At 45.6% G+C, this 16,134-nt stretch overlaps 1 protein-coding gene across 9 annotated transcripts in view; it reads left to right on the top strand.

Annotated features, from left to right (window-relative positions):
- GALNTL5 (polypeptide N-acetylgalactosaminyltransferase-like 5) overlaps window positions 1–16,134 on the top strand; it is a 121,191-nt gene extending 105,057 nt beyond the window's left edge. For all 9 annotated transcript variants that reach the window (XM_021078622.1, XM_013983534.2, XM_021078626.1 and 6 more), the window contains 3 exons: window positions 2,512–2,629; window positions 9,613–9,762; window positions 14,870–16,134. In XM_021078622.1, coding sequence (XP_020934281.1) covers window positions 2,512–2,629; window positions 9,613–9,762; window positions 14,870–15,022 — 421 coding nt within the window. In that variant the 3' untranslated portion in view covers window positions 15,023–16,134. The remainder of the gene's footprint in view (window positions 1–2,511; window positions 2,630–9,612; window positions 9,763–14,869) is intronic.

The raw sequence follows: 16,134 nt of genomic DNA, 5'->3' as shown, positions 1-16,134 counted from the left end.
ACAGAAACAAACTCACAGACATAGAAAACAAACTTATGATTACCAAAGGGGAAAAAAGTGGGAGATACATTAGGAGTTTGGGATTAGCAGATACAAATTACTGTATCTAAAATTGATAAACAACAGGTCCTACTGTACAGCACAGAGAACTATATTCAGTATCTCGTAATAACCTATAATGAAAAGAATATGAGAAAGTGTGTGTGTGTGTGTGTGTGTGTGTATGTGAATCACTGCTGTACACCAGAAACCAACAATGTAAATCAACAATACTTCAATTTAAAAAAAACATGTTGGTAAATCACTTTGCTGTGCAGTAGAAAATTGACAGAACACTGTAAACCAGCTCTAATGGAAAAAAATAAAAATCATAAAAATAAATAAATAGGGAGTTCCCAACGTGGCGCAGTGGTTAACGAATCCGACTAGGAACCATGAGGTTGCGGGTTCGGTCCCTGCCCTTGCTCAGTGGGTTAACGATCCAGCGTTGCCGTGAGCTGTGGTGTAGGTTGCAGACGCGGCTTGGATCCAGCGTTGCTGTGGCTCTGGTGTAGGCCAGTGGCTACAGCTCCGATTGGACCCCTAGCCTGGGAATCTCCATATGCTGCAGGAGCGGCCCAAGAAATAGCAAAAAAAAAACAGACAAAATAAATAAATAAATAAATAGGAGTTCCCATCATGCTCAGTGGTTAATGAATCCAACTAGGAACTGTGAGGTTGTGGGTTTTATCCCTGGCCTTGCTCAGTGGGTTAAGGATCCGGCATTGCCCTGAGCTGTGGTGTGGGTTGCAGATGTGGCTCGGATCTCGAGTTGCTACGGCTCTGGTATAGGCCGGAGGCTACAGCTCCAATTAGACCCCTAGCCTGGGAACCTCCATGTGCTGTGGGTGTGGCCCTAGAAAAGACACACACACACATAAAAAAAAGAAAGAAAGAAAGAAAGAATACAGGCACAACATTGTAAGTCATCTATACATTAATAAAAATAAATAAATAAATATAAAAAATTTAAAAAGAATAATTTAAAAAACCCCAAAGGATAGAGTTGTCTGTATCACTGTCTCCCGCTCTGTTAAACTCTTGTCTCAAACTCGCTTGTCAGCCTTTGCCCTCAACTCAACTATGGCCTTCACTTTGTGTGTGTGTGTGTGTGTGTGTGTGCTTTTTAGGACCACATCTGCCCCACAGGGAGGTTCCCAGGCTAGGGGTTGAATCGGAGCCACGGATGCCAGCCAGAGCAACACAGGATCCTTAACCGACTGAGCGAGGCCAGGGATCGAACCCACAACCTATGCGCCTTGTCCACGCTGCCAGACTCTCCCTTCTCTTTGGCGTGCATTCCTCCATGGCCTCCAGGCAGCCTTGGCGCCCAGGTCTCCCTCCTGCATCACCACTTGTTCTTTCCGTCCCCTCTGTGGATTCCTCCGCTCCTCCCCGCCGGGTCCTTCTCATCCACGGGGACGGATGCCTTGCAGAGCCAGACTGCCGACAACACTGGCGAGCTATCCCGCTGCCTCCTGGCGGTACTGACTCGTGATGGCCCTGCTCCTCCCTTTGCCTGTTGATTAACAAAGTTATCCCTAACACATCAGAGTTGCTTGATGTATATATACTTTTTGAAACAAGCGAATGAATACATAATCATTTTCAAATTACTTAGATATCATTGGGCACTATTTAGTCCACTATTGATGGACAAGAAACAACAACAACAAAAAAACCAGATGCTTGGTAGGAGTTCCCTGGTGGCTCAGGGGGTGCTGTCCCTGCTGTGGCACGGGTTTGGTGGCTAGGTGGGGAACTTCTGCATGCCGTGGGTGTGGCCAAACATTATGGTTTTCCCAGAAGTAAATATGACAATTCACTTAATGCTTTCAGAAAGGGAGAGCTCTATGAGTTCCCCATTGTGTGCAGCAGAAATGAATCCCACTAGGAACCATGAGGTTGCACATCGGATCCCTGGCTGCATTAGATCCCTGGCCTCACTCAGTGGGTTAAAGATCCCAGCATTGCCATGATCTGTGGTGTAGGTTGCAGACATAGCTGGGATCCCACATTGCTGTGGCTGTGGTGTAGGCCAGCAGCTGTAGCTCTGATTTGACCCCTAGCCTGGGACCCTCCCTATGCCTTGGGTGTGGCCCTAAAAAGCAAAAAAAAAAAAAAGGGAAAGAGAAGGAGATCTCTAAACTCCACTATCCAATCATCATCCCCATGGGAAACTCATATGCTAAAGATAATTTTCCATGTCACCAAAACAAGACTGTAGAACAGATTGCTTACAAAATTTAGTCAGAACAAAAAGCTCTTGTTGCCTACTTGGTGATTGTTATGGCGTTAACTTGGAAATTTTATGTATGTAAATGTATATATTAAGGTAATTTTGGTATTCACTAATATATGAGTATTTTCTAGTTTCTAACTCTGTTGTCACTAATGTCCAATATAATTTTGGCAAAAATGCCTAATGACTGAATTTACGGCATGAATTTCATATATATGTGTCTCTTTTAGGTCACCCGCGATGGTTGGAGGACTTTTTGCTATACATAGGCATTATTTTAATGAAATTGGACAGTATGACAAAGGCATGAATCTCTGGGGAGGAGAAAACCTGGAACTTTCTCTAAGGGTAATTAAAGACTTTGTGTTTTAAATAGTTACCTTTGTACATAAAAAGTCGAATCGAATTTTAAGTCACATAGCATGCTGTGACACTATGCCATTTCCCTACACAAGCATCTGGTGCCACTCAGGCATCACATGAAAGAAGTGACTTATGAGGGTCCTTTGAGAAATGGAAAACCTTTAGCAGAATGTCAAATTTTCTTACCATATGTCGTTTCTAATGTATGGTATGCCAAATTAATATCATATTTTTCATCTATCTTTGGAACCGCTTTTTGACTCTCCTGATTGTCTGGGTAGGTGTAGTGTGGTGGGAAAACACAGGATTAGAAGGTAGGGGACTTGGGGCTACCAAATATTTGGACTCATCTTGCCCATCTGTCAAGTGAGAGGAGCAGATAGGAGATGTCTACGTTGTCTCCTAACTCTTAAGCCCTGAGCTGCTCGCCACCACACAAATGCAACTTGAAAGCATTCTGGGACATGAAAGAAGCCAGACACAGAAGGCCACCTATGGATGAGTCCTCCATAGATACGGAAAGTAAATCCGTGGTTGCCAAGGGCTGGGGGAGGAGAGTGATTGCTAACAGGTCCCAGGTTTCTTTGGGGGATGGCGAAAATGTTCCAGAACTAGATGGTGGCAATGACGGCAGACCTGTATGAAAATCACAGAGTTGTCTACTTTAGAAGGGTGCATTTATGGTGGTGCATAAATAATATCTCAATTAAAAATAATAGACTTGACTCTTTAAGAAATCCTGCAATCTTAGACCACTGGACATTAGCCAGGAACGTGAGTCCCAGGCCTACCGCTCACTTGCTCTGTGATCTTGCGGAAGCATTCACTTTTCCAGGCCTCACTTTCCTCACCTGTTAAATAGGAATACATAAAAATGCCATTCTCAGAATTTTATCAAGACATAATGAAATAATTGGGGTGGAGAAAAAGGTACAACATAGATATTCCTGGAGGGTCTGAAGAAAATACTAAGGTATGACTATACAGATGTGTGTCATGTTTATCATAAGTAATTTTTTTGTATTTGACTAAATTCTGTAGTTTTGGGGGATGTTTTTTCTTTCTTTCTTTTTTTTTTTTTTTTTTTGTCTTTTTAGGGCCACACCCACGGCATACAGAAGTTCCCAAGCTAGGGGTCCAATCGGAGCTGTAGCTGCTGGTCTACACCACAGCCACAGCCACGCCATATCTGAGCCATGTCTCCAACCTACACCACAGCTCACAGCAACACCAGATTCTTAACCCACCGAGCGAGGCCACATGTCAAACCCACGTCCTCATGGATACTAGTCGGGTTGGTTATCAGTTATCTCTCAGCCACAATGGGAACTCCAGAATTCTATGGATTTTTTTTTTTTTTTTGTCTTTTTTTTGCCATTTCTTGGGCTGTTCCCGCAGCATATGGAGGTTCCCAGGCTAGGGGTCCAATCGGAGCCATAGCCGCCAGCCTACACCAGAGCCACAGCAACGCAGGATCCGAGCCACATCTGCAACCTACATTACAGCTCATGGCAATGCCGGATCCTTAACCCACTGAGCAAGGCCAGGGATCAAACCTGCAACCTCATGGTTCCTACTCAGATTCGTTAACCACTGAGCCACAATGGGAACTCCTCCATGGATTTTTATAATGATCACTTTGAACTGTGCATAAAACTCTAGGCTGTGACCTTGGCATCACTGCCCTTCACATTTGTTGCTCCCTTTTCTCTGCCTCGTCTCCTTTCCCAACAGAGACAACCAGGTGCAGAGAATGCAGCTCAGTTGATGATTACGTTTCTGTTCACTCTGAGCTTTAGTGTCCTTACAAGCAAAGTTAAAAAAAAATAATTCTCTCTCTTACAAGTTTGTTGTAAAGCGAAGAGGTTATTTATAAGCGTTATTGTTCTACTTTAAATTTTGCTCTCTGTTATTTCTACTCTCTGAAGTCATCTGCAGAGATTATGCTTTGAATTGCATTTCTCTCTGCACGTATGACAGTGTTTACTAGATTTGCTTTTTGTGTTTTTCAAGGGGTTTTTTGGCTTCGAATTTTATCTCCCTCTTCCTTTTTTTTTCCTGGTTGTTTTCTGCATTTTTATTTTATTTTATTTGGGGAGGGGGGTGAAGGAGGGGGGTGCTTTGTCAGGCAAAGTGGGCCATAGCCGGCTTTGCCCCCAAGACAGTGCCCTATTTTCCGCATTTTTAAAAAGTTAGTTTAAGCATAGACTTCGTTTACAATGCTTCAGATACATTCATATGAATATAGAAATATCTAGAGGGGGAAGTTCCCATCGTGGCGCAGCGGGAATGAATCCGACTAGTATCCATGAGGACTCAGGTTCAATGCCTGGCCATGCTCCGTGGGTTAAGGATCTGGTGTTGCATGAGCTGTGGTGTAGGTCTCAGACGCGGCTCGGATCCTGTGTTGCTGTGCCTGTGGCATAGGCTGGCAGCTATAGCTCCGATTTGACCCCTAGCCTGGGAACCTCCGTAAGCTGCCAGTGTGGCCCTAGAAAGACAAATAAATAGGAACCATCTAGAGCAAGTTTTCCTCCAAGCCCCTATTTGGCAGTATCCTGTAAGAGTGCTATTTTCTTTGCTTATTTTTCTTTTCCACGCCTGTGTTCCCTTCGGATCCAGGCATTATTTTCATGACACCCATGCCTTTGGTACTTTTTATGATTATTCCTCCCTTTATCATATTGCTCTCTGAGAATGTGGCATCTGAAATCTCCCCCTTTCAGGACCTCATAACTTAATAAGCACATTCTTATGTCTCCAAATAGAATCAAATTTGTGAATGGTACGTATTTGACAAGTGTGTTCCTTGTCTTTCCTTTCCCTCCGGACAGCAAATAACAGCTGACTTAGGACTCAAGTGCACTCATTATCTTTGCCTCAATATTTTCAGCTACTCCATTCCTAATAGTCCCTTCCCAAGTGTGACGTGTGCTTGGGTCTCTCTTTTTATAAACAAGCAGGTAAATTAATCAATAGCTAGGCACTCGCTTGACACAGGCAGCCCACCCTCCCCAGGAAAAATCACCTGCTCTTTTCCTACGGAAAGATGATCTATACCTGCATTGGCTTCACTGCTCACTCCACAGTTCCTCTCACCAAATCCACATCCTGGAGGCCCTCAGCCTCCTTCCGGCACTGTCACCAGTTTAATATTGGTGTCCCGGAGTTCCCATCGTGGCGCAGTGGTTAACGAATCCGACTAGGAAGCATGAGGTTGTGGGTTCGATCCCTGGCCTTGCTCAGTGGGTTAAGGATCCCGCGTTGCTGTGGCTCTGGTGTAGGCTGGCAGCTACAGCTCCGATTAGACCCCTAGCCTGGGAACCTCCATATGCCGCGGGAGCGGCCCTAGAAAAGACAAAAATATATGTATATATATTGGTGTCCCTAATGGGTGGCTTTTGGTCTTGCATGTACTTGATGTTACTACAGCATGTGACACCATAGACCCGTCTTTTCCAGGAGTGTTTGTGGGTTTTAGGACAAAATCCAAGAAAATCCCCTTGCATTGCTTGATTTTTCTCAGGCTTTTCTTCTTCTGTGCATCTCTTCAAAATGGGTGCTCCCAAGAGTGTGCTTCTGGCCCACCCTGTCTTCTCACCCCATGTGCTCTTCTGGCTCCAGGCTGGCACGCAGCTGTTTTGCACCTGGGATGCCATGCTTGTTACCACGGTACACTCTTCCTTAACGCCTCTGAGACAGCCGAATACCTCTCACCTGCAGCCCTTCTCCAGATCTCAGCCTTCCCATGACCCGGTGGGGCAGGGCCACCAGGAACCGTGGTGTCACCTCTACCCTCGCCGGCCAGCATCTTGTTAAGATTTTTTTGTAATATACCTGCATCAACTCCTGTGGCCGTTACTAACACCTGCATAGTGATAAGACCCAAATCTCTAGTTTCAGTTTAGGACTCTGTTGAGAGTTCTGGGTAAGTTTAATGTGCAACACAGCCATCACTGAAGAAGCACTTGCTGGGGAGTTCCCATTGTGGCTCAGTGGAAACAAATCTGACTAGCCTCGATGAGGACGCAGGTTTGATTCCTGGCCTTGCTCAGTGGGTTAAGGATCTGGCATTGCCATGAGCTGTGGTGTAGGTCACAGACACAGCTCAGATCTGGCGTGGCTGTGGCTGTGGTGTGGCAACTGCAGCTCTGATTGGACCCCTAGCTTGGGAACCTCCATATGCCTCAGGTGCAGCCCTAAAAAGACCAAAAAAAAAAAAAAAAAAAACCCAAAAAACCAATTCCTATGTCAGGCTGTGCTGTATGCGGGGTATCAAAAGACACGATTCTTGTTCATTCATTCATTCAACAATATTTATTGAGAACCTGTTAGGTGCCAAGCTCTGTGCTGGGTGCTAAAATACAGTGGCACTTAATGCAAAAGTGGTTTCTAATGTCATAAAGCTTCCATCCTATTTGGGGTGGAGCGAGATGATTTGTTATTGAGTTTGATTTCTGAGAAATGCCATAAAGGAGAAATACAGAGTACTATGAAATCACATCCAAGGGGAACCCAGCCTTGTCTTGGGGAAAAGTACGTGTTTTCAATGACGTCGCTGCAGAAGAGGAATTTGAGATGTAAACGATAAAAACATATTTCATCTTCAGGTTCTTCTGTGTGTGACAGGCATGGCTCTGAAATCTTACAATACAGTATTAACTCACTCAGTTCTTAAGATAAACCTGTGAGGTGGATACCACCATCGCCTCCTGTTGGTGAGGCGGAGGCTGAGGCACAGGAGGTAGAGCCTGAGTTGTGTGCTCCAAACCTGTCACTTCCGGCTGTGTACAATCCACTCAAGTTCAGGTCTGGAGATCAGCACCCCACCCCCCACCCCTTCACCCCTGGCTCAGGTTTACCCTGTTTGTAAGTCACTTCTCTCTGAAGTTGGCGATATACTGGAAGCTTCCAGTGCTCTGAATTTGTCATCCTTGCCCTGAGCTCCGTGTTCCCGTCGCTTGTGCAAAGGGGCGATTTGCTGGCTGTCCACAGAACTGCAGCTTCTCTCCCAACCTCGGAATGGCTTTCATAACCAGGCTTCAGACTGGATTTCTCTTCCCCGGAGCGAGCAGAAATATGGGAGTTCCCATGGTGGTGGAGCAGAAACGAATCTGACTAGTATCCGTGAGGACACGGGTTCGATCCCTGGCCTCGCTCTGTGGGTCAGGAATCTGGCATTGCTGTGAACTGTGGTGTGGGTCGCAGGTGCGGCTCGGATCCTGTGTGGCTGTGGCTGTGGTGTAGGCCGGCAGCTGTGGTTCTGATTTGACCCCTAGGCTGGGAACTTCCATGTGCCATGGGTGCGGCCCTAAAAAAAGAAAGAAGAGAAAAGGAAATATGCTCTGCCCCGTGGTGCAGGGTGGGCGTGAGACAACATTCATTGAATAGCACTTCAGTCTGTCGCACCAAATTTCCGCAGTGTGCGGCTTAAGTGGGTGGAGGTCTGATTCACTTAATGAGTAAAACTGGATAAGAGACAAAATGTTCCCTCGAGCATCATCAGTTGGCTTTTGCCGTATAACAAGCTATCCCAAATCACAGTGGCTTAAAACAACACACAGTTGCTATTCCTCCAAATTGATTGTGTTGCTTGTGTGGGCATAGCCAGGATGGCTGGTTTCTACTGGTGTTGCTTACACATCTGTGTTCGTTTGGAGGCTCAGCTGGTGCTGGCTAGTCCAGGGTGGTCTCATTTACGTCGCTGGACACTGGCCCCCGGGGGATGGCTAGGCCATTCTTCTCTCGTCATCAGCCAGGTTTGAGAGGCTCCTTCACAGTGAAGTGGGCATAAGTTTTCCAAGAGCAACAAGAGAAGGCACGCCCCAAAGTTCTGCAAAAACTTTTCAAGCATCTGTTGGCATCACGTCTGTTAATGTCCTCTTGGGCAGAGCAAATCACGAGGCCAAGATCAGATTCAAGAGATGGGGAAATAGAAGTTCCCACTGTGGCACAGCCGAAACTTTCGCTTCCAACTAGAAACCATGAGGTTGCGGGTTCAATCCCTGGCCTCGCTCAGTGGGTTAAGGATCCAGAGTTGCTGTGGGCTGTGGTGTTTGACCCATGGTATAGGTTGCAGACACAGCTTGGATCCTGCTTTGCTGAGGCTGTGGCGTAGGCTGGCAGCTGTAGCTCTGATTCAACCCCTAGTCTGGAAAGCTCCATATGCCACAGGTGCGGCCCTAAAAAAAGGCAAAAAACAAACAAACAAAAAGAGATGGGGAAATAAACTCACCTGTTGATGGAAGGAAGTATGTGTGGGAATGCAAAGCATTGGTGGCCATGCTTTGCACAATCTGCCACGCTTCACGACACCAGAGGGGAACTCTCCCTTTACAAACCATGGACTCTAAGCACTTTACAAGCATCAAATTATCTCATGCGGGAGTTCCCATCGTGGCTCAGCCATAACGACCTAACTAGTATCCATGAGAACACAGATTCGACACCTGGCCTCGCTCAGTGGGTTAAGGATCCGGCGTTGCCGTGAGCTGTGGTGTAGGTTGCAGACGCGGCTCAGATCCCGAGTTCCTGTGGCTGTGGTGTAGGCTGGCAGCTGCAGCTCCAATTCAACCCCTAGCCTGGGAACCTCCATGTGCCACGGGTGCGGCCCTAAAAAAGCAAAAAAAAGAAAAAAAAAAAAAAAAAAAGAGAGAGAGAGAGGCAGGACTACCTCGTATTCAGAGTTTGAACCCTGGGCTCAGGCCAGATTTCCTGCGTTTGAACCCTGTGCTCTGCCACTTGCCAGCTCCGCATCACTGGGTAAGCTTCCTACCCAAGGTACGTATTTGTTTCTTCATCTGTAACAAGGGGATAATCACAGTACCTACATTGTAGGGTTGTTGTGAACATTAAGTGAAATAAGAAACTTAATAAATGTCAGTTATTGTTATTATTTTTTTAATTCAGCAGTTGCCTGTTACTAAGCAGATACACATTAACCTGTTTTCTGTTTTTGTCACATCTAGATTTGGATGTGTGGAGGCCAGCTATTTCTACTCCCCTGCTCTCGAGTAGGACATATCAATAAGCCCTACTTCACAAATCAAGGTGAAATTAAGAAAGCCATGGCATATAACAACCTCCGCATTGTGCATGTCTGGCTAGACGAATACAAGGTAAAGGTTACATCCCTGATTTGGAAAGATGAGTGAGACGAGAGAGAAGAGCTGGCTCTAAAGAGACCTTCTAGGAGTTCCCCTTGTGGCGCAGCAGAAACAAATCTGACTAGGAACCAGGAGGTTGTGGGTTCGATCCCTGGCCTCGCTCAGTGGGTTAAGGATCTGGCATTGCTGTGAGCTGGGGTGTAGGTTGCAGACACCACTCAGATCTGATGTAGCTGTGGCTGTGGTGTAGGCGGGCAGCTGTAGCTCTGGTTAGCCCCCTAGCCTGGGAACCTCCATATGCCACAGGTGTGGCCCTAAAAAGCAAAACAAACAAAAAGAAACCTTCTACAAGCCATTTCAGATACCAATTTTTGCCTTTTTCTTGGGTTTTTGTTTGTTTTTCTTTTTAGGGGTGCACCTGTGGCATATGGAGGTTCCCAGGTTAGGGGTCTAATCAGAGCTCTAGCCACCAGCCTACACCACAGCTCACGGCAACGCCAGATCCTTAACCCACTGAGCGAGGCTAGAGATCGAACCGACAACCTCATGGTTCCTGGTCCGGTTCATTAACCACTGAGCCATGACAGGAACATCCCCTTACTCTTTTTAAACTCTCTAGAGAAACTCAAGTTTCTTAGCAGTCAATCAACAAACACAAGAAGTGTTCCCCCCACGGGATCTATTTTCCTCCCCCAAAGATTGCCCCTCTGCTGCAAATGCCTCTCCCTGCCCCCAGTCCCATGGGCAAATTTTTAAATTCTCCTCCTTCACCTACCAGCTTTCCAAGTGATGTGGCTGCAGCTGGTCTGGGGACCACACAGGAACCTTCATTACCTTTTTCCCTAATAGGCAAAGATTTCTACATCAAAGCCAGGCATCTTCATTGGTGCCTCTTCCCGTGGTTTAAGCCCCTCGCCAGGACCTTCAGACTGCACACGCAGAGAACATACAGTTGCAGCTTCATTTTAATTTGAAAGCTCAAGGACATATGGACAGTCACAAGACCTCATTTCAGATACATAGGTAGAACTATGTAAGAATTTCTCTGTGATATTATATGTCCTGGCCTTGATCTAATATTCTTTTATTATTTTAAGTGATGAGAGTAATCATACTCAATTTCTTTAGTAATCAGGGCAATAAGAATTAAAACCTCAATGAGATATTTCTACATAACCACCTTTATTGGCAAAACATGTTTAAAGTCTTGATAGGACCGTGTGTCGGCAGGCACAGGAATGCTTGGACACTGCGTGTGTTACTTTTCACTCACTCACTTTGGAAAACAGTTTGGCAATATCAAGTAAAAGGTAGGAATACCCCATGACCCAGCTATTCCGTTCTGTATGTGTGCCACAGAAATAGCTGATTTTGGAGTTCCCATTGTGGCGCTGCGGATACGAATCCAACTAGGAACCATGAGGTTGCAGGTTTGATCCCTGTCCTCTCTCAGTGGGTTAAGGATCCAGGGTTGCTGTGAGTTGTGGTATAGTTCGCAGACTTGGCTTGGATCTGGTATTGCTGTGGCTGTGGTGTAGGCTGGCAGCTGTATCTCCAATTGAACCCCTAGCCTGAGAACCTCCATATGCCGCAGGTGCGGCCCTAAAAAGCAAAAAAGAAAAAAAAAAAAGAAATACCTGCTTTTGTGCGCCAGAACACATGAATGAGAATGTTTATAAACAGCATTGTTTGTGTTAGCCAAAACTGAATACAACCCAAATGTTCATCAGGAGTAGCGTGTGCTAGATACGTTTAATTAATGTAATTCCATCCAGCAACAAAAATTAAGCAACTTTGGATATACCCACAACAGTATAAGTAAATCTTAGAATGATGAACAAAGCAGTGAAACATGAGAGAGTACATGCTGTATTTTTCCATTTCTATAAAGTTAAAAACAGGTAAAATTAACCCATATAATCTATGCATGAATAATTAGATATCAAAGCGAGAAAGAAAAGCAAAGAAATGAACCCACAATCAGGATAGCACTTCGGACTCAGGATTACAATCAGGAAGCGCAAGTCTTCTGAAATGCTGGTTATGTTCTGTTTCTTCACTTAGAGTTACTGGGGTGAACTTTTCAACAGTTCATTAAGCTGCACGTTTATATTTTATGTACTTTGTGTATGTTTGTGGTATTTCCTGATTTTTAAAAAAATTATTATTATTATTATTATTATTTGTCTTTTTAGGGCTGTACCCACCACATATGAAGGTTCCCAGGATAGGGGTCCAATCAGAGCCGCAGCCACCAGCCTACACCACAGCCACAGCAACGCAGGATCCGAGCCACATCTGCAACCTACACCACAGCTCACGGCAACACCAGATTCTTAACCCACTGAACGAGGCCAGGGATGGAGCCCATGCCCTTATGGGTGCTAGTTGGGTTCGTTAACCACTGAGCCACGATGGGAACTCCTAAAAATTATTTTAAAAAAGATAAAGCATACTTGTTTTTTAAAGTCTTACAGTATTGAAGAGCATGAAGTGAAAAGTAAGCTTGCAAAGCCCATGGTTTCAGCCCTCAGAAGTAATAGCCAAATTACTGTCTGTAGTTCCTTGTTAAGATGGACATACCTATGAGCATATATCCTTTTCTTTTCGCTAACTAGATTTGAGCAGCAATATTTTGTTTTGCAAGTTTTCCATTTATTAGCATAGTTTAAAAACATACCTTCCAAGTCTTTTAAAATCAGAACATAGAAGCATATTTTTTTTAAAAAAAATTCTGCTTTGAGGGAGTTCCATCGTGGTGCAGCGGAAACAGTCCAACGAGGAATCATGGTGCGGGTTCGATCCCTGGCCTTGTTTAGTGGGTTAAAGATCCGGTGTTGCCGTGAGCTGTGGTGTAGGTTGCAGACGCGGCTCGGATCTGGCGTTGCTGTGGCTCTGGTGTAGGCCGGCAGCTGTAGGTCCAATTCGACCCCTAGCCTGGGAACCTCCATATGCCGAGGGTGCAGCCCTAAAAAGACCAAAAAAAAAAAAAAGAAAAGAAAAGAAAAGAAAAAAAAAACCTCCTTTGAATAGATCTTCTAAAATTGATCCCGTTAATTAATAGTCCTCCACTGATAAACATTCTGATCATCTCGGCTTTTTGTTTTCCTTAGCACTGCCGATATGAACATCCTTTATGTGTGTGTCTCATATAAATCCAAAGACACGGGCTCGTGGACCACAAGTTAGTGAATGTTAGATCTTGACGAATTATGTCCAAACAGCCCTTCACTGTCTGCCACCTACACTGTCATCAAACAGCTATGAAAGTACCTTTCTCCCCACAACATTTCCAAGCCTGTTTTTTTTTTTTTTCAATCCTGGTTTTAATTCAACTTTGTATATTTTGGAGTTCCCTGATTAGCATCCATAAGTATGTAGTTTTGATCCCTGGCCTCCCTCAATGGCTTAAGGATCCAGTGTTGCCATGAGCTGTGGTGTAGGTGGCACAGGTGGCTCGGATCCTGCATGGCCGTGGCAGGGGAGTAGGCTGGCAGCTGCAGCTTCGCTTTGACCCCTAGCCTGGGAACTTCCAAATGCCATGGGTGCAGCCCTAAAAAGAAACAAAAGAAAAAAACAACTTTGTATATTTCTTCTAATCTGATAGGTTTAAAAATGACATTGCTTTATTTAAAAATTGCATTTTTTTAATGATGAGGGATTTTAAGCTTTTTTTTTTGTTTTTGTTTTTGTTTTCTGTGACCAGAGGTCACAGATTTAAATGTTTGACTTGAACACAGTTGCGACTGAAGAGTGAACTGAATTTCATGGGGCATCCACCATAAGTTCCATGTCACGTGAAAAGCATGTAATGTTTGGCGTGAAGCCGAGGGATTGCATGACACGGCATGTTGGACCATGTAGTGAGTGTCCTTGCTCCAGACAGGCCTGGGACAGCGGACGCCACTTAAGGTCTTCTCCGGCTTCACCCTGAAAGGATGACACCTCCTTCAGGCCCATTCCTAGGGCACAGGTCTGCCCTGGGGGATTAGGTGGCAAAGACCAAAGATCCCTGGGGGACCCTGACGGGTGTGCCCATGAAATGCCAATTTGTGTAAGCAGGCTTCTGTCATTCAATAGTATGGCTGTACTATAAACCAGGCCCTGGGAATACACAGATGAAAAGAGAGGGGTTCTGCCCTCAAGGATGCTTTGGTGCACTTCAAACACCTCTTTTAACATGGGGGAGACGGAGTCTGTCGGACACTCAGCCTTGGGGCTTCCTTGAACCCGAGTGCAGAAAAGACTAACCAGCTGTGATGAGCATGGCGGGCACTGATGGGACACCTGCTGTGGGCCAGTCTTTGGCTTCGAAGAAACTTGCACATATCACGGTGTTCAGGCCTCCCAACGATCTCTCGAGGGTAGGGGGTGAGCTCACATAGTTAATAAATAGCAGAGTCAGAAATTGAAGCCAGGGCGGTCTTCTTCCAGAGTTCATGTGCCCTCACCCACCCCCCTACGCCCAACTTCTGAAGCCACGGAAGTGTCGCTGGGGACCAGGGAGTGAGGGTGTTTTTCCTTGATTGTCACTGAGAGAGTTGGAGAAAGGGAAGATACTACATAAATACCTGTGATTCTCAGGCCATTGAGCAGCAAGACCTAGACTTCCAGAGTTGTTCTGCGCTACTTTATCGTGGTCTGTTCCAGCATATCCGGTGACTACGTGTGGGCTGAGTGGGTCCCAGGTGCTTCTGCCCTCTTCCTACAGAGGAAAGGGGGTTTGTTTTGTTTTGTTTTGTTCTTTGTAGGGTTGCGTCGGCATCTATGGAGGTTCCCAGGCGAGGGGTCAAATCAGAGCTGCAGCTGCCAGCCTACGCCACAGCCACAGCAACACCACATCGGAGCCACATCTGCCCCCTGGCACCACAGCTCATGGCCATGCCGGATCTTTAACCCACTGGGCAAGCCAGGGATGGAACCCGCATCCTCATGGTTACTAGTCGGGTTCTTAACCTGCTGAGCCACAACGGGAACCCTGAAAGGATTTTGCGGTGGTGGTTTGGTTCCTTTTGTATTAGTTCAGATGATGAAAAATATATACTGCAATGTTAGCTATCATGATTTGATTACCAAAGACTTGTTTGGTTTAATGAAATGACTCTTGATTTCCTTTCAGGAGCAGTTTTTTTTACAAAACCCTAGGCTGAAATCTCTTGCCTATGGTAACGTTAGTGAGCGTGTTGAATTAAGGAAACGATTGGGTTGCAAGTCATTTCAGTGGTATTTGGATACCGTCTTCCCAGAACTGGAGACAAGTAACAGCATCTGATGAAAGGAAGACCAATCGTTTTTGTTGATAAGGTGTTAAAAAGTCCCCCGATCCTTCACCATAGAGAAGAGGACAAATTTGGAACACGGTGAAATTCAGTAAGAAATATAACCCAGAATGGTCTATAGCAGTACTGCCTTTTCTTTCCTCCTTTGATGATACCTCTGTGTGCTTTGTTAGTCATCTGCCCCTAAATTTCTGGCGTGGCAAGACCTTGAACATTAGACATGCACATGATCACGCAGTTAAGACGACCATGCACTTGACAGAGGTCAAGTGTATTATCTCCACTTAGTTGCCAAACTCACTTGGTCCTGGAAAACCCCAAAGACTGCTCCATTCTTTGCCAACTCAGTTCCTACCCCAATAGGCGATCTGGGCCAGTGACCTCCCCACAAAGACATTTGCAGAGAGCTTGGTTGGACCGTACCAACTTTGGCTCAGCTGCACTGAGCTCCGTGCTTGCTGCCAGTGTAGATTCTGGCCCTGACACCTTGCTTGATTGGATTCCCGAGTTTCTGATGTCCAGTCACTTGCCTGGGTGTCCTGGTCCAGCTCTCCAGGTCCGTCTCCCTGTCTGTTCCTGTCGGCCCTTCCGTTAACTGGAGACATTCCCTCTTCCCTGCTTCTGATTTTGCCTTTCTTATGTCTGTTTCCTCCTGTCACTTCTTGGACTGCAAGCCTTGTTGATAACCTATGTTCTACATGACTCGAGACCTGTTAGCTGGGATTGGGGCAGAAATAACAAGGTTCTACATCCATTCCGTGGGAACACACTCCTATATACCTAAAGGGCTTCTTTTAGGGTCGCGGGATGGCTATTGCATTCACCCTGGTGAAAGTGGCTAGAAAAGTGAAATATATTTAATTCACACAACAGAGAAAATGAGGGAAGGAACACATTGAAAGGAGTGGAAAGGAGGAGTCTTAGGATCACTAAACATACCTGCTGCTGGAGAAAATATAAGCTAGTTTTTTACAGAGGGAAACAGCTTCACTGATCTCCCCTTTTGGCTTGGCTGGTTAAGAACCCGACTGGTATCCATGAGGATGCGGGATCAATCCCTGGCCTTGATCAGTGGGTTAAGGATCCGGTATTGCCGTGAGCTGTG

Source organism: Sus scrofa, chromosome 18 (genome assembly GCF_000003025.6).
Source record: "Sus scrofa isolate TJ Tabasco breed Duroc chromosome 18, Sscrofa11.1, whole genome shotgun sequence".
NCBI lineage: Eukaryota > Metazoa > Chordata > Mammalia > Artiodactyla > Suidae > Sus > Sus scrofa.
This window is presented reverse-complemented; position numbering and strand designations above follow the sequence as displayed.